Source organism: Xiphophorus hellerii, chromosome 20 (genome assembly GCF_003331165.1).
Source record: "Xiphophorus hellerii strain 12219 chromosome 20, Xiphophorus_hellerii-4.1, whole genome shotgun sequence".
Taxonomy (NCBI): domain Eukaryota; kingdom Metazoa; phylum Chordata; class Actinopteri; order Cyprinodontiformes; family Poeciliidae; genus Xiphophorus; species Xiphophorus hellerii.
In genome coordinates this window covers 10,371,330-10,391,027 of record NC_045691.1, presented here as the reverse complement: position 1 = coordinate 10,391,027, position 19,698 = coordinate 10,371,330, and the positions used below count along the sequence as shown (strand labels likewise).

Genomic DNA, 19,698 nt, shown 5'->3' with positions numbered 1-19,698 from the left:
GCAGAGTCCACCGCAGCTTCTCTAGAAATTCCGTCGTCTTAATAATCAACACTCTCCAACCTGTCCTTAAACAAACTTTCAACCAGTCAGTCACCAGGATCCAGTCAGTACCATTTGACTCAGATGAGTCACAGTTTCTTCCCCTGCAGTGTCTTCTAGGCGTGGTGTAGTTCTGATGAAACGAAAACGGAAACTAAAACGTATTTATAAAGCCTCCCACAGCTGGCGCAGTCAGATATTGGACGTCTAGCGACCGGCAGAGCTGACTGAACCTTTTTACATTTCGACAGCTTCAGTATTATAGTACTGTAATGTATTATTGAGGACATTTGAATAAAGGTGAGTAATTTTAATTTTATTCTGTATATCTATTGGAAATATTTCTAAATTATCACTTAATAAATGTTTCATTTCATTTTCGGTATAAAGTAATATCCTAAACTCAGTCACAGGTATACCAAGAACTGAGGTTGGTTCTTTATTAATACATATAGATTGTTAAGTTAATACTTATTTGGGGAGACGGTTGTGCTGGGGGTTGCTAACATAACCTGCTTTGTTGTTGTCAAAGCCATCACCGTTTCGAGAGAAAGGAAACTTACGCCAATGCGAAAATGAAGTGACTCCTAAGGAGGGCGCACTTTCCTCTGACTGAAGTTCATATTAATGCAGCACAAGGATTCAAATTGAAATTATTGCAAAGAAAATGTTCTGCAAAGACCTTTTAGATTGATTTTAATTACTTCAGTATTGTGCGGGACTGAAATATACACATGCATTTTGCTCTAATAACTGAGAAAGGACAAGCTATTAGAAAGTCTGCTTTAATTTCCTATTAAAGCAAGTTATCTGAATTATCTTATCTGACTGCAACATTATTTTAACCTTTCAAATTCCTGTTGATTCTGAGAGTGAAAAAACACATGTTATCTGTATTTCTTTGAGTTTTACTTTTGGACATGCTCAGGTATTTCATTGTTTTTAGATATTCACTTGGATGTGGTGTTCATATCTGTTTCCACTTTATTTTCTGTTTCAGAAATATCCTGTACAACCTGCATAGAAATCAACAACTACCACATGAAATACCATGGAAAAGCTGACTTTTAGGTCAGGCAGAAGAGGGACTCATAATGGTTAGTTATTTCCATCAATATACCTGTCAGAATAACATACAGTGCAGTGCATTGAAGCACTATTAACACTCCCTCAATAATTTCACATTTTGTCTTGTTAAAAGCACAAACTTTAAAGTATCTATTTGGATTTTAATGTTCAAACTCAAAGTAGTGTGGAGTCGTTGGAAAACAATATGTGGTTTCCAAAATATTTTACTCTGAAATGGTTGGCTCATTTATAGTTGTAAAATTTAGTCATATTCAATGTGTGAAGTCCGTCACCATCAGTTTTATTGCTTTTGCACAGATTCTCAATTGGTCTTAAGCCTGGACTTTGACTGGACTATTCTAACACATTGCCACGGATTGCTCTTAACTGTTTCATTGTAATTCAGGCTCTACGTGTGCTGTCGTCTTGTTGAGAGTTTTTTTATTTTCAAGATTTCCCTGTGTTTACCTCCATCCAGCTGTCCATCGCCTCTGACCCATCTGCCTTTCCTTGTCGAAAAAACAAACATCACAACAGTCTGATGTAGTGATCACACCATTCTCAGTGGAGAATGGTGCGATTAGAGTCACAATCAATGTGTTTTTTTTTGCTCACATTGAGTTTTGCATGAAGGCCATAAAGTTAATTATTAGTCACACCTGATCTACCACATGTTTGTTGTTTTCCCTATGGCAAACTGCAAATGAGATATTGCGTGGCCTTCTTTTAACAGCAGCTTTCTTCTTGCTCTTTAGTCATTAAGGCAATATTTATGGAGTGTGCACATATTAGTCCACTTGTCAATAAATTCTCCCACCTGAGATGTGGATTTGGGCCACTCCTCCAAAGCCACCATAGGCCTTGGTGGTCCTTGTTGTTGTTGTTTTGTTAGTAGGTTTACAGTTGTATTATATTCTTTCCAGGTTGATGTGATGAATTGCGCAGTTCTCTGTGAGATGTTGAAAGCTCTAGATCAGGGGTGCCCAAAGTCGGTCCTCGAGGGCCGGCATCCTGCATATTTTAGTTCTCTCCCTGGTGGTAGTAACAACCTTTTCAGCATGTCAATGTTCTTCTTAGGCCTTCTAACGAGCCATCATAAACCAGGGAGAGAACTAAAACATGCAGAATGCCGGCCCTCAAGGACCGACTTTGGGCACCCCTGCTCTAGATAGTGTTTTACAAGGCTTAAAACTTCTTCACAACTTTATCTGTCAAATCATTAGGGTATTTTGATTGTTATGATACTTTATTGCTTATACTCTAACACATTTCTGAGGTCTATACGGAACAGTCTTAGTGATAAAAAAGTAGATTTCATCAGGTAATTAGATTTTGTTACATACAGTTTGATTTATGAGTATCAGAGTAAAAGAGGATTAATACAAATACATGCCTACATTTTCTGATTATAGAGAATATTATTGAAAACTGTATTTTCCATCTGTTTCAAAATTGTGTTCTATGCTGGTAGGTTAATGAGAGGTTCAGGGAGAATGAATATGTTTGCAATGCATGATGTATAGACCCCCTGTTAATTGTAAAAAAACAAAAAAACATTCACTATGTTATTATTATTCTTCTCTAAGGTCAATATGAAAATGGACATGGACAAAGAGGACGAGGACGAGGAGGGCTGCAGGGAGACAGAGTGAGAGAGCAAGAGGCCAGAAGAAGAGCACAAAGTCAGGGGCCCAGTCAAAGAGATGTAGACAGACAGAGAGGAGGAGCGAGAGGAGGAGCGAGAGGAGGAGGGAGAGGGAGAGGGGGAGGGGGAGGGAGAGGGGGAGGTGCTGAAAGGCTGAGACTAGGAGGAGGCAGAAATGAACAGCCAGGTGGTGCTGAAAGACAAGTAATGAGAGCAGAGGCAGCAGGAACAGGTGCAAGGAGAGGAGGACACAATGGAGTCAGAAGGGAAGGCAGAGATGGGACAGATCCAAGTCCCCGTAAACTGGGTTATAAAACACTGGAAGACCTCTCCAAACAGGAACCCTCTGTTGTGGCCATTACGCTCTCCTCAAATCCTGGCTTTCGAGTGCTGCTTGGTGAGACACCAATGAGACCAGACCTTGTCCAACTAATCTGCTTGGTGGTGAGCAAAGCCTTCACTTCAAGGACAGACAGAGGCACCCTGCAGCACCTGGCTGACATCATAAAAGAGTCAAAGTTCTTAAGCATCACCCTGCTTCACTATGTGGGAGACATGATGTCTGACTCCAACCAGACCCGCAGAGCACAATTCCCACAGCATATGGAATACATCACAGCCATTCTCTTAGAGGTAACTATTGCTTGAAACAATGTGCCACTTGCTTAAGAAAAATAATTTTTAGCAATAGGAAATTCTCCAGTGTATTTAACAGAATAAAATAGTTACCTAATAAACTGTTTATCATCTATGCTTGTTAGGTGCTTAGTATCTTCCCCGCAAGCTCTGTGAATAAAGTGAATATGTTAGTGACTTTGCTCCAAGCCTCTATAAACACCCTGAGGGCATCAGGTGTAGACTTTCTGCCTAAAGTAGAGGAAAAAATGGAAAATCTCAAGGGTCTAATAGCTCATCTCCAGGAGAGATCGAGGAAAGGTACCCTCCGTACAGACAAGGACACTTATGGTCTTCTGACTAATGCTGATGATAACGAAGGTAAGGCCTCCTTAAGATGTTTCTAGTCACATGATTAGCTGCAAAATATTTCTCTGTGTTTAAGTGCTTACATTTCTGCCACAGGTGAAGAACAGGAAGATTTCAGAAACATACCACTCTACCCAACTCCTGAGGAGTTCCATCAGAACCACAAACCATTTCTCAGACCTAATCTTACTTCCCAAAGATACACAAACACCCTACCTTTACCTCGATACACACTTCCGGCTGCTTAGAGAGGACTTTGTGCGACCGCTTCGTGAGGGAATTCAACAGTTGCTCCAGAACCAGATGGCCATGGGAAGGAACGATAACCCATTGAAGATGAAGCACTTTGATGACATTCGTGTGTATTTTGCCACACACCTAGTGGTGCCCAAGTGCACACAGACTGGTCTCGCCTACATTGTCCAGTTTGATGTTCAGCCACTTAAGGTGAGGCTCTGGATAGATTTCATCAGTCTCCCACCAAAATGAAGACATTTATAAACAAGGCTGTTAAAAATGCTTTTATTTTTGTTCTTGCAGTTTGTGCGCTGGCAGAACTCTAAGAGGCTGATCTTTGGTTCCCTGGTCTGTCTGTCATATGACAACTTTGAGAGCTTCTTGTTTGCCACAGTGTCCGATCGGGATCCAAAATACTTGGAGAAAGGGCAGGTCCAGATTACCTTTACAGAGGAAAGTAGGGTGAAGTTGGCCAGAATACAGGTGAGGCAGAAAGACACTAGGAACAACATAACTTGCCATATATACTTCTGTATATATATATATATATATATATATATATATATATATATATATATATATATATATATATATATATATATATATATATATATACACACACACACTGGGTTAGTATCTGTAATATAGATATACTACATCATGTCTTCTTTGTTGTTATTGTTAACAGACAAATCAGTTGTTTCTGATGGTTGAGACAACTGCATACTTTGAGGCTTATCGGTATGTTTTGGAAGGCTTACAGGAGCAGACTGAGGATGATTTGCCCTTTCAGAGGTAATGCTGTTTGTGTATGTGGAAGAGTTTTGAATTCCATTGTACTTTTAAAGCAGCTAGGATACGTGGAATATGTTTGAGAATGTTACGTGAAGAAGAAAGTACATTTGTCATGCTTTGCAAATTAATTCTTTGGTAACACTAGTTCTCAAGTGCCCTGAATGTAACCTGAAACTTTGTGGAAGCTGTTGTTTGCAAACCTTTTAAATGGAATTTAATACCATCTTAAATTTAAAAAGCTTCTGTAATAGTCTTGGTTCAGCTATGTATTCAACAACTCTACTAGCTAGGATTGTACAGTAATAAGAAAACTTTACATTGCAGTTTTATTCTATAACACCTGATTACACAAATTGTCCCCATTCATAAATTTTTTTCCATCATACAAACTATACCACTCTCCAGGGATCTGGAGAGTGTTATAGCCCATTGTATCTTGGGCTCTAGGATCTATATAAGGTATGAGCATAAATAACACTAGAAGTTCATTAAAGTGGTTGAAAATACCATTTGCAAACAGAGTTGCATCCAACCATTTTTTTTGCACATTTGAAATCGCACATCTTGATGGTGTAATGATAATTGTGATTCAATGTATTAACTACCACATCAGTTACAACATATGTTGACCTCTATGACATATGAAATCATATAATGTTGCTTGCCCCCCAGGTATTAAATTCATTGGCCGTTGTAATTCTTAAATTACAAGAGCTTACAAGAGCAAAGGCTTTTTCAATTCAGCCTATTTATCTGGGTTTTTTTTTTGCAAACATCACTACTATTTCATGTTAAATGTATAAATATCCATTAGTTCTCTGGATGGTATATGGACTTTATTGTTTAGGTCATTGAGTGCAAACAAATCTTTGAACCATTTGGGGGACATATCACTAAATTGCTTTTCTCACAAACCAATTTAATCCTCCATTTCAGTATATTACATGTTTAGTAATTACAACTTTCTCCTGGGAAAGAGCTCTAAAACCTAAGATAGATGAATAATATTACTTAAAATTAGCCAATACTGCACCTGCTGATAAGCAAAGTGAGAGAACTAACAATAAGAGCATATTTTTAAATGAGTGCTAAAGTGTTTTTGTAGCTATTGCTTTCATAGAAAGAAGGGTTATAGTTGTGGTCAAGATGGATCTCCTTTTGTGGTCTATGCTCTAGCAGATTTAAAAGAGACTAAGAGGAATGCTTAGGCTTATCGGTGTTGCTTTTCATTTTATGAAGAATCCTTCTTAGCACAATAATCTCCTGAATAGTCCCTTGTTTAACTTTTAAAATCACTGTTCTTAAGCTGCTACCCAAACTGATAGCTGCAAAGGAGACTCTTCTCTTAACAACAGATTTATAGAAAATGTACAACATCTTGCTACACATACCAAAAGGCCTAATATTTCAAATGACCCAGTCTCTTAGCATTATCCAGTTAATATGGATGTGCTTGCTTTCAGATACATTGTGGAGTGTTCAACTGATGTGCTACCACCAGCATACCTACGAAGACAGGGTGTTTATGACCTCTCACATGTTGCCAAACCTGAACACAAGAACAGCATAAGGCCCTTCAACAGCCTGGATGTAGATGCCTGGCCTGACATGGAAGAATTGGGCTTGGATGAATCTCAGATGAAAGCCTTTCAGCTTGCCCTCACCAAGGAGTTGGCAATCATACAAGGACCACCTGGCACTGGTGAGAAACCTAAAACATTTTGCTTGAGCCATAATCTATACAGCCATTTTTTTAATTCTAGGACTTAATTCGCTGGTTTTGTATAAACCAAAAAAAACAAAAAAAAAATCCAATAAAGGCTCTGGTTTTATCTTACTGGAAAAAATGCTACATTCTTGTTACAGAAGTTGTTCTCAGGATGCTGCTTTGCTGTGCTAATTAATACTGAAACACAATCGTGTATCTAAATTGGTGCATTCTGTGTCTTTTCTTTCTTTCAGGAAAAACCTATGTTGGCCTAAAGATTGCTCAGGCTCTGTTGACCAATAAGGATCTGTGGAACAACCTCCATTCAGCTCCAATGCTGGTTGTATGCTATACTAACCATGCTCTGGATCAATTCCTAGAAGGTAAGCAGTCATAATGGATTCAGATATATTTTTCCAGACTGCTTAAATCTACCTGTAAAGACTAATGTCAATATAACAAATAAAATAATGCAAATATACTTGACATTTATTTCTAAAAAAAAAAATAATAATAATAATCAATGAGAAATTGACATTTGAATCACACCTTAGGTCAAACAATGTTTAAGAATAATTCATCTGGTTTGCCTTTGCACCTTAGGAATTCACAAATTTCTGAAGGATGGCATTGTGCGAGTAGGAGGTCGCAGCAACAGTGAGATTCTGAAACAGTTTAATCTGCGTGAGCTGACCCACTCACAACATTTCAAACGCACGCTACCGACACACCTTCGTACTGCATACAATCAGGTGAGTTTTCAAATATCCTCTGAACTGTTGTGTGAGGAGGTATGGCAATTGAGCTAAAGAAATAACATATTTTAGTTGTTGTTGTTTTTTGTTATTTTTTGCAATAATTTGTGCTTCTTATTTATTTTTAAAGATCTACAGGCAACTGTGTGAAGATGAAATAGCAATCAAAAGCCAAAGTTTGAAGTTAGAGTGTTCTCTCAAAGGTGTGATGCGTGAAACCTTCCTCCAGAGATTTATGTTAGAAAGACATTGGATGAATCTCAACTCCCCGCCTGTGAGTCAATAGAAAGTGAAAACTTTTGTTGTTGTTGTTGTTTTTCTTTTACTCGTGTGAAAACTGAAACAAACTGGAAACCCATATGAGAATGCGTTACAAATGTCTTTCTTGTAATGATTTGCAGATGGAGGACGGCTTTGAGATGTGGAGTAAAAAGACCCCCAATCTGATGATAGAGTGGTTGGGTTTGGGATCGACTCACTTCCAGCAGAGGGAGCCAGAGACTGCAAATGGAAATGAAGGTAGATCTTTTAAACTGTGAAAATAGTATATAGGTTTTTGGTAACTGGCATTACAACCTGTTAAATTAAATCTATATGAGTTCCATAACATTAAAATGATCATAAAGGCATCAGAAGAATTCTGTTTGACAGCAAAACAAAATAAGTAAGCTGGGAAATCTGATAATGTCTGCATAATAAAATATACAACACATAAATATGAAAATATATGTTTTTAATATTTTTAATTTATAACAGTTTTCTCTTGCTCTTTAAGTACTTTTGTGGTGGAGCCTTGTCATTTGCATTATATTGCTTTGTTCAGCAATATAAGTCATTAATTGTTAGAAAAATTATCCTCCTGTTCATTTACTTATGAGTTTATTTTACAAGTTATGTTTTCATATTATTCTTTCATATTATTCTTTTCATATTATTACTCTCATATTATTATTCTTTTTATATTTACTTAACTTCTCTTTCTTTTGTAGTACTTTATTAATCTTTTGTAGTATATTATTAACTTTGTTTAGGATGTTTGCTTGGAAGCTAAAAACGTTAAAACATTCATGTGTTATTAGTTCCATATGTAACTGATTAGTTGTGGTCAGTCACATGCCCTTGTAAGGGCATGTCCATAGGAGGTTCCAGAATGTAAAGACGGTTGGTCAATTCTCTGTGTGACTGTGTGAAGAAGACCAACCTCCTTTTTCTATACAATAAAGAGAAATGCAAAGAAAGATCTGGCAGAATTGATTCCAGACAGTGTTTGACAGCGATTCGTCGCGTCTGCTCTCAATTCTCCTATTCTGCAGAAAAGAAAAGAAACCTAATCTCTGTCTCTGGCTGATTCTTTGCAGGTTAGGACAAAAATAAACCTATCATTAATAAATACCTATTATTTTATAGCATTACATTGCTGCCCAAACCGAATATTGTTTTCCTGATTCTCATCCAATATGATGTTATTGTATCCTGTATAGCAGAGGAAGCAATGGAGGAAGAAGAAGACCTCATTGAAATTGAAGAGGAGGCTGAGTTGATCCAAGCAGAGCGGATGATTGAAGATGGCTGGACAATTGGTCCCAGAGCTGGCAGAGATGACAAGAAGAAAAGGAACATGGAGGAGGATGTCAGGGAAGTGGAAGAACTGATGCTGGCTATGAACCTGGACAACGTCGATATAAGGGCTGAGCAGAAAGAAGAAGAATGGCAGGTAACAATGCCATACATACATACATATACTGTATATATACATTTATTATAATATACATTACAGGGTATGCTCTACCATTCACTCTATACCGGTATTGTACGCTCTACCGATTTTCTCACCTGACCTCAATGTAAGCATTGCAGATACTGCAAAAATCTGCTGATGTCTAAATGGCTTCCTGTAGCATCCAATCAGCCCAAACAGCTGCTCATGCTGCATTGAGGTACAGCAGGTACACTGGGAAGTCAAAATATCAAAACAACTCCAGTCATTTAAACATGTTTTATTTTTAGCTATGGGCATATATCCTTGTTTTTTAAGCATTATCAATTTCTTCCCATGGTTATCCATGGGTTGCGTTCTTGTTAGTGGTATTTTGAAAGGATCTTCTCTTTGAAAAAAAGCCTCTTGTAGGAGTGACTCCATTTATGTGAAGTTTATTGTATTTTCATTCTGCTGGAACTTAGGGCGGGTTTAGAGATAAGAATGAAGCCCTCCCCTATGTTCAAGGTCTTGTCAACATCCTATGAGTTACAATGCCACTGATTCAAACCAGAAATGTTTGATCCTACACTCTTTGTGAGAAACATTGAGTATAAGAAGGTAGTGACTGTTTAATTAGAATACAGGAGACCTGCGACCCAGTAGTGATATATCAGCTGTTCTCATTCTTACAAGATTTTACAAAGTGCTGTCTGAGTGAAAGTCGCCTATCTCTGCTTGGTAGCTAAGATTTACAGTTAATAAGGGTAAACTCTTTTCTTTATATTTTTGTTTTTATTTATTTTTGTTTTTTCAATTTACAATAATCTATAAAGGCATTGGCTAGGTCTTCTTATACTTCTTTATTCATTAACAAAAATTTTAAAAAATCAATCAAATAGCCAGGTAATTCTTAACGTTGTACTGTTTTAAGTTTTACAGCATAATAAATCAAATTAATTAAAAATAAATAAAAAATAACAACAAAAACATACCCAACTGTGGCTTTATATGTAAAATATATTGCCCAATGGAAAAAAAAAACAATAAAAAAGCAATTAGCATAGGTATGAACCCTTTGTCATGCTTTAGAGGTGTGCATTATTGTATGTGCTATCCTGCTCTCTAGCAATCCCAGCAGTTACAAACCACTCAAAGGATTTCTTAAGAGTTTAACCATCATTCTTCAAGCTGCAAAACTAATCATTATGTTTAATTTTAAAGTTTATTTGCTTTAATTGAGTACATCACTTAAGTGTGGTTATTAATGGAAATTACTGTTGTAGCATGATTTACTCGAGCAACTTTATTATTCCAAGTACTCCAAATAGGTTTCCCTCTGTCAAGAAGATTCCTATGTGTAATTTCATCTCTTCAAAGTTATTAACTATAGCTTTTGAAACTGTTCATCACAATGCTATTTCAGTTAATCGATAAAAACAGCCACAGAATCAAGTTAATAACTTAACTGTAATGAACTGAAAGTATGATGATAAAAGTTTACCCTCTCCTTATCTGTCCAGGTGCAAAAGCACCACAGGAAAAAGATGAAGCAAAAAGTCAGATACGAGCTTGGGAAGAGCTCGGCTATGACTGACCAGCAGGAGGAGAATGTTTTTGACGTTTGGAGTCTTAATCTGAAAGACAGATGGAGACTTTACCGGTAAATCTGCATTTCTAATTAAATTTCTTTTGTTCACCATGTGACTTTATTTATTTTTAATCACCTGTTTCTGTAATTGTTTATTTATTTATTTTTATTTTAACTGCCCTCCCTTTCAATTTGTTCAATGTCCAGCTTTGCTTCCATTACTTTCTGACCAAACGTGTGGAAGAATTATGTTCCCAGAGTGTATAATTAAGTCAAATAATATGTAAAAAAAAATGTATCCCACAGATTCAAGTTGTAACTTGGCAAGCTTTTGATTATTAAGAAAAAATGACTTTGGGGTCATAATGCTCATTAAATCCAGCATCATTTTGTAATTGTTTAACTACTATTTTTTTGTAATTGAGAGTGCATAAAATCCACGTATAATCCATTAAAAATATTTTATTCTTATACAATGATTTTTGCCCACATTGCAACTAGTTTTTACAGTATAAAAGAAACAACCCGACTTAATTGCATAGTCATAGTCTAACTTTTCATCAAAGCCACATTTCATAGTTCAAGTTGATATGATTCCCAGTGGATTGATTTGGAATTATTCACAAAAGCAATGAACAGGGATCACATCTTCTGTTTTCATTTTCTGATTTTCATTTTTAATTACAAACAGTGAACACGCACTTTTTTTATGTAGACAAAAAACAGCTACAAGCTACTCTATAGTTTGCTTTCAAAATCTATTGATCTGATCTTCTGTGGTAAATATTTAGTTAAAAAGCAACTAAAGTGAGCCTGAAAAAAATATGTATTATTATTAACAATTAACAGGATTTGAATTCAGTCATCTTATAATAAATATTATTACTGTATCATCATTATGTGTCCATTATTTAGGTATGTTTAATGGAATGAATGAAAAGGCTTAGGGAGGATCACATGCTTATTTAAATATGTCTAACCTACTTCCTCATTGCTAATACATCCTAGGAGGACAGAAAACATAACAAAAGATAATTTACAGCTTTAATCATCAAAAATGACTTTTCTGGGCAGTCTTTTGAAAATCAAAAGCTTATTCATTTGTACCTGCTTCATTACATAATTTTACTCCCATTTGGATTTCTTTTTGATACCCATTTCTTTCTTTTTTTAGCTTGTTATACAGCAAACTTAGACATTTCTCATACCATTTTAAATCTCCCTCAGTCAAGAAAAAAGTACTTCTTGTATCCCAAAGTTTATCTCCCTAAATCTTGATATTTGTGAAGTTGTTGATATTGTAAATATTTTTGTCCATAATTACAATATCCTGGATCTCCTATTTTTCAGTTTCTTCAATAATTGTCAGTGGTATCAAGTCATCTTTGGTTTGATATGAACTCCTTCAAAACAGTTATTATGTTCCTGCATCATTTCTGTAATTTTGCATTCTGATGTTTTAATTCAGCTAAAAATAAATATCATTCTATGAACTATGAATATTAAAATGGCTTCTGATGTTTCTCTTAACATTTTTCTTTCAGTATCGAAATCTCATACAAAAAGTACAAAATAACTATCTTTTTATTTTTTAAATATTATACATAACTATTTTAAAAACTTGGCATCATTATTATTTATCTTCTTAAATTTAGCAGTGTATTTGTTGCCTTTTTGTATAATCTAAATTAAACTGCAGGAATCCCTAGTAGTTAAAAAAATAGCCATATTATTTTAACTAACACATTAAACACTGGTACAACTTGAAAGTTGAATGTTTTCAGATGTTTCATATTGTGTTTACCTGTGTTTGCAGCTTGTGGATTTCGCGCTACAGAATCGAGGTCCGTACCAAAGCCCTGGAGTCTGAGGAGGCATATCAAAATGCAGTGGACAGAATGGCTGATGTTAAACGACAGGAGAACCTTCATGTCCTCAGGGAAGCAACGGTACAGAACCACTTGATTGTGAAATAGCTGAAACACGTTTTCTCTGTAGAAATGCTGACACACCATATGAAGGTTATCGAAATAAATGTTTTTATGACCACAGAAGTTAATTCTGTTTAGCTGTGTGATTTAACAGGCTTAAACAATTTTCATTCTAGGTTATTGGCATGACAACAACTGGGGCAGCCAAGTTCCGTAAAGCTCTGCAGGAAGTACGTCCGTGTCTTGTGATTGTTGAAGAGGCTGCAGAGGTTCTGGAAGCCCACACCATCACTACACTGAGCAAAGCCTGCCAACACCTCATCCTCATTGGAGACCACCAGCAGGTACAAGCAATTTCCCAAACAATTAGTGATCTTGTTTCTAATTAATCTCTCCGCCACAGATTTGTATTTGCTGATGCACAGTTTTACCAAGGTGCTGTTACATAATTGAAGTTGTCCCACTTAGATGTCTGGATAAAATTTTTATTCATGGCATTGCTGTAAATGACTTACTGTGTTTGCTCTGCTCCCTATGTTCTTTGTTCCTTGAGGATATGTCAGAAATGAAATTCCAGTGGAAAAAAAAAGAAAAGAAAATTGAGCAAACCGTTACTGGAGACAGAAGAGATTTGTGAGGAGTGATATTCTGGACATCAGTAGACTATTATACAACAACTTGTCAAGGCCTGCCAAGCACATATGGACAGGCAGCCTGTCTAGCAATCTGTGGCATGTGATCACAACTACACACAGTTCTATCACGTCTAACTATTCTGTCCAGATCTCATCTTGCTGTGTAACTTCAGTCGGCTGTAAACCAATACTTGCATATATTACCCAGTTTATTCATGGATATATTTTTTTTCCGAATTGGAGTTTATCTTCTCTGTCCATGGGTTTAAACTATCTGACATCATCTGCAACTTTGTGTTTGGACTCTTGGTTTTGCAGAAACCAAACCTGAATCCATGCATGTAATGGAAGTAGCTGGCTCACACTTTCCCAGTAAAATAAGTTTTGGCATTGTTGTGCTATTCATTAATCACAGGTTTGGTGTTGAATCGAGCAGAACACAATGCTTCACATTTTTACTAGAATTTGTCTTGCCTCCTCCACACCCCTCCCACATACTGTACTGGCACAATCACACGCTGTCCTCTAGCTAAATTAGGTTGCGATTGCATATACAGACACTTAGATTAACATTCACAGGCAAAACAGCGGAGAAAAGAAAGAGTTGAAGTACACTTTAATACTTTTTATATTGCTTTCCTGTCAATCCAACACACAAAATACTAATAATATCAACTCTAGGATTAGTGATCTTTTCACTTGTATTCACAAAGCTTCAAACAAGTCCTCACTAAAAACCACGCAAACGATGTAATGTGATCGACCAATTATAAAAGTTATGGATGGATGGAGTTATGTGTAAGGTTCAACTGAAGATGCCAGCTGAGTAAATAAAATTGTTCAGGTGGATCTTATCACAGCTGACACGAGAGGCTTAACTTGATTTAAACAAAATCAGTTTAAGCAATCAGATAAATTGATCCAATGTTATTCAAAGAATAGTTCTCAGAAAAAACAAAGGCACGGGACATTGCATGGCTCAGTGGTTAGAGCAGACACCCCATACAGAGGCTACAGACCTCAACGTGTTCATCCAGACTTCGACTCCCGTTCTTTCTTCCTTTGCTACATGTTTTTTCTCCCTTCTCTCTGCCCCTTTCCTGTCAGATTATTGTCAAATAAAGGCCATTGGTGCCAACAAAAATCTGTAAAACAAAAATACAAAGGCACAAGAAAAACAGATAATTTAACAATCATGCGAGAAAACACAATACTACGTAAAAATAAAAAAAATGGATTTGACAAATGATTTATAATTGTCTTATAAACTCTAAATCTTAAGGCAATCATTACTATGAACGAGGAATGGAGTGACAGACCTAAGAATGGTAAAAATATTTAAATTCTACTTTAAAAATGTATTTTAGCAAAAAAAAATCAATAAAGTAAAACATAAAATTATATTTGGCTTCAGACAAACTCTAAAATATCTGTATATATCAAATATAAAATATAAGTAGTGATAATGGGATGAAAAATAAATTAAATGTGGAACAGAGCCCACCCAAAAAAAAAGTCTTAAATTTGATAAATAGATCAAGAGGAGATATATGAATGGAAATAATACATAACTTGTCAAGTTTTACTAAAAACTGAGTAGGAAAGATATAGAAAAACCCTTGAAATATCAGGAACTAAAAAGTGTTCAAGAAAAAATTTACAAGTTATTTTCTCTATCTTTTTCTAGCTGAGACCCAGTGCCACAGTTTTTGAGCTTGCTAAAAACTTCAACCTGGAAATGTCTATGTTTGAGAGACTGGTGAACATGGGACTGCCATACGTGAGACTCAACTATCAGGTTTGTTTTTCTCACTTTATTATCTCATTTCTGATGTAAATGAAACAAAAAACTAGCTGAAAAAAAAGCTAGCTGAACTTGATTTTGAAACAGTTTTCAATACCAGTTGCAGTGTGATCTTAATTTTTGTTTGTATTTTGTTCTTCAGCATCGTATGAGGCCGGATATTGCTCGTCTTCTGACCCCACACATTTACTCTGCATTGGAGAACCATCCCTCTGTATTTGAGTATGAAAACATCAAGGTACTGAAGCATTTTTCACTTGCATTAATATTTATGCTTAGTTGAACCCATAAACATATGATCTCTCATCCTCATGAATAAAGATATCTGTAATTTTTAGGCATTTTCCTACAATTTTAAGTTGAGTGAAACTGACATGCAATGTGCTGTATACTGGGTTGTATCATAAAATTTGCTTTGCTTTTAATTTAACAGGGCCTGAACACAAATCTATTCTTTTTGGAACACAACCACCTAGAGGAAGAGATCAAAGATGGAAGAAGCCATCAGAATATTCATGAGGCAAAGTTTGTTGTTGCTCTGTGTCGGTACCTCCTCCTCCAAGAGTACAAACCAGAACAAATCACAATACTTACAACCTATACCGGCCAGCTTCACTGCTTGCGGAAACAAATGCCTGCCAGTGACTTCTCGGGGGTCAAAGTACATGTGGTAGACAAGTATCAGGGCGAAGAAAATGACATTATTTTGTTGTCTCTTGTACGTAGCAACCCACGAGGAAAAGTTGGCTTTTTGAACATTCCCAATCGGGTCTGTGTAGCTTTGTCACGTGCTAAGAAAGGACTTTACTGTATTGGCAACAGTGAGATCCTTAGCAGAGTTGAACTGTGGAGCAACATCTTCCACACCTTGAGGGAGAAGGAGCAGATTGGGAGAGCTCTGACGCTGTGCTGCCAGAATCATCCAAATCGACAGATCAAGGCTTCTAACGCGGGTGATTTCAATGATGCACCTGAGGGGGGATGCACCCAACCTTGCGAATTTCGTTTGGATTGTGGCCATGTTTGTACTAGAGCCTGTCATCCTTATGACCCAGAGCACAAGGAGTTTAAATGTACGAAGAAGTGTGAGAAGATCTTATGTGATGAGGGACACAGGTGCACACTCACATGTCATGAAAAATGTCCAAAGAAATGTCTGGTGAAGGTTGAGAAGATCATACCTCAGTGTCAGCACACACAAATGGTTCCTTGCCACCAGGATCCAGGGACATTTATATGTGAGGAGCCTTGCCTGAAGCTGCTTCCCTGTGGACATCACTGTGATTCAGTCTGCGGAAGCTCTTGCAGCATTAGGTGCATAGTGACAGTCCCATTAAAGCTTCGTTGTGGACACAACCAGCCAGGGCCATGCTTTTACAAATCAAGCAAAGAGCAGCCTGAATGCAGGGTACCATGTAAGCACCAGTTAAAATGTGGGCATGACTGTCGCGGTACGTGTAGCAAGTGTTACCAGGGGCGCTTCCACGCCCCCTGCCCTCGACGATGTGAACGTCTTCTGATCTGCTCTCACAAGTGTACAGAACCTTGTACCCGTGATTGCCCACCCTGTCGGAAACCATGTGAGAACTGCTGTGTTCACAGTAAGTGTATGAGGGAGTGTGGGCAATCATGTGCTCCTTGCATTGAGCCCTGTAACTGGCAATGCCCTCACCAAAGGTGCAGTAAGCTTTGCCACGAGCCATGCGATCGTCCACCATGCACTGAACCTTGTAAAAAGACCCTAAATTGTAGCCACCCATGCATTGGTCTTTGCGGAGACAAATGTCCAACCAAATGTCGCCTATGCGACCATGATGACGTCGCAGAGATTTTCTTTGGCACTGAAGATGAACCCGATGCTCGGTTTATTCAGCTGGAGGACTGTGGACACATCTTTGAATCCACAGCTATGGACCAGTGGATGTCTGAAGTCAACCAGGGACCTGAAGAACAGCAGGTAGCAATAAAGCTAAAAGAATGTCCCAGGTGTAAAACTCCAATACGTAAGAATCTGCGCTATGGGTCACATGTCAACCGCAGTCTGGCTGAGATAGAGATGGTAAAGAAGAAAATAAATGGAAGAGAGTCTGATATTGAGGAACAAAGAATGATTCTTAAAAATCAGTGGGTTGAAAATCTGAACATTTGTCAAATATATATGCCAAAGGAGGATAAGGAGATCCAAAAAAACCTTGAAAAAACTTACCTCACGGCAAGTGATCTGTGGATCCTGGAGAACAAGATTGATTTTCTGATAAGAATTGCAAAACTTCTAAAAGTTGAAAAAGGAAAAATGTTATTCACAGATGGTTCCAAGTTTCGACAGTGTGTCAATCAGTTCATGTCGTGGCTCAATAACACAAGCCAGAAGTTCACAGATCAACAAGTCTTTGATTTGCAGAGAGAGCTACAGAGACTCAACTTACTGGCTGAACTCAATGTCCGCTGTCACATTGCAGACACAAAAGACCAGATGAGGAAAATGCAGTCTGAAGTTCAAGAAATCAGACATGCCTTGGAAATGCCTGGCCAGTTCACTGATCAAGATCAGCTAAATGTGAAAGAAGCCCTGAAGAGTCTGGATGAAAAATTTCCAGTCACAGGCTTAGGGATCAGTGAGGAAGAGCGAAAGATGATCGTCTCAGCAATGCGAATGCCTCCAGGCCACTGGAACAAATGTCCCAATGGTCATGTCTATGTCATTACAGAGTGTGGAGGAGCTAATCAGAGAGCAAAATGTCCTGACTGCAAAGCATCTATTGGTGGACAAAACCATACATTGGACAGTGGCAACACAGTTGCCACAGAAATGGATGGCTCCCAGCATACTGCCTGGTCTGAAGCTAATAATCTACTCAACTTTGACCCGCTTGCCTTCTAAAAAGCAGTGACGTAAACTTCAGATATTGCATTTGCTCAAATGAGAAAAACTTAATACTTGTATTAAGATCTATGTTAGATAAGGTAGTAAATGGTCTTCACAAAAGTCAATGAATAATTCACAATCTAACATTACTCTTGCATAGAATTTATTTCTGAAAAAAATATGTCTTTAGGTTTTAATTTTTTTAACCTAAAGAAATTAAGGTTAAAATGCCACGGTAGCATTAAGGTGAAATGGGGTAGCATTTTAACATTTGCTCCTGCAAAATCACAAGTTGTTTTGTTTTAAGAATATGCATCTATATAAGTTGCTTAAAAAGAGATGAATGAAACATTTAATGCCGGAGTGTAAAGGATGATTTTTATTATGTCAGTAACATCTGTCATGTACCCAAACAATAGGTGGCAGCAGAATACTGTACAACAAAAAAAATATACATAGAGGAGTTGTTAAGCATGTTTGTTCATATGAAAAAAAAGATTCATGTGATTTCTGTTTTCATTTCTATGTATTATGTTCTTGAATAAAAATTATTTTCTGAGATGTAGGTAATGCAATTCCCAACAAGAGTAATTTTTTCTTCATCCTTTTTCCAATATTTCCGTGAACTAGTTCCAACAAGGGGTAAAACATTTGTGTCTTTGCCTCGATATCATTGGCAATGAAGCCAAAGAAATAACCATGAAATAACTACCGTTCCTCTTCACTATGCACGACTCATATTCGCTGAGTTTCATTTTGGTGTCTTGTACCAGCTTGCATCACTTTATTATATGATGAATGTGTCCCTGTCACAGGCACAGCTCCGGTGCAAACTTTGCTATCTGAAGGTGGGGGACAACAAAAATGTTCTGTCAGGGTAGCGTTAACAGTGAATAAACTTTAAAAGCTGGCCACTCTTTTAGTATTTATAGTGTTCAAGCACAGAGTTGAAGGAAAGCTGGATGAAAGGCGACGCTGGAGGAAAAGGGTAATATCCTACAAGGTGGACTGACTCATTTATCATGCCACTGTGGCCTTAAATATGCTGCTGTCAGCTGTCCATGGGTGTGCTTCTCCAATAATAACTATCAAGTTACTCTAAATCTACAATTTTAAAGCAAAATAGGTAAGATTCACATTATACGTTATTTAAAAAAAAGTGAAATAACAGAATTTTGAGATATGAAAAAGCACCATTAGGAACGCACTCATAATGTTTGTCCTTTGGTAAAATTGTTATACCGTACTTTTTTTTTTTTTTACATTTTCTCATGTCACAACCAAAAAGTTATATTAATTTTCTCAGGATTTTATGTGCTAAGTAGAAAGATTTGAAAGGAAAATTATACATTTTCAAAACCATTTTGTAAATAATAAACTGAAAAGTGTGATGAGCATTCAATACTTCTAAATGAAACTCATAACTTATATAAACAATTCTAAGTTTTGATCATTCATTAGAGTATTCTTAAATTCTGTAAAAATCAAAAGGAAATGACAGAACTGCAAACTTGCCCTGTACCTACAGAATTGTATTATTCTGAGAAGAAGCCGAAAGGCCCAGGGTAAGTCTGAAGGAGTTGTGCTCACAGCTCAGAAGGGAGAATTTGTTGACTGGCCGTCTTTTACTGATGTATTCACAAATCCAGTCTTCATGTGAATGGCAAGAAGAAAGCCATTACTACAGAGACAAGGTAGTAGAGTTGGTTGATGAGATAAAGTTAAATGCAGGCTATACAAACTAGGCACAGGCTGTAGTGGGCCTTCTTTGGATTGAAAAAAAGTGTAAATAACTCAAAATGCCACAAGGGAGGCTTGTTCCTGCTTTTAATATAGTCACAATAATTATGTTTTTTAAGAATCTTTCTTGCTAAGCCACAACCACCCAGAGCTGGAGCTTGTCTGGAGGGAGACCAAGTGGCAACAGGAATCCAGTAAAGGCCA

General features: G+C 37.1%; 1 protein-coding gene across 1 annotated transcript; it reads left to right on the top strand.

Annotated features, from left to right (window-relative positions):
• Nucleotides 1–202: 202 nt before the first annotated feature.
• On the top strand, nt 203–18,329 carry znfx1 (zinc finger, NFX1-type containing 1). Its single transcript, XM_032549814.1, is given in 20 exon segments — nt 203–339; nt 1,040–1,136; nt 2,694–3,385; nt 3,514–3,748; nt 3,833–3,948; nt 3,950–4,183; nt 4,277–4,456; nt 4,662–4,768; nt 6,232–6,470; nt 6,731–6,859; nt 7,080–7,228; nt 7,362–7,505; nt 7,633–7,750; nt 8,713–8,945; nt 10,451–10,590; nt 12,335–12,467; nt 12,626–12,793; nt 14,772–14,882; nt 15,031–15,126; nt 15,322–18,329. Coding segments are annotated over 19 exon segments (5,718 nt in total). The 5' UTR covers nt 203–339; nt 1,040–1,090; the 3' UTR covers nt 17,770–18,329.
• Nucleotides 18,330–19,698: the final 1,369 nt, after the last annotated feature.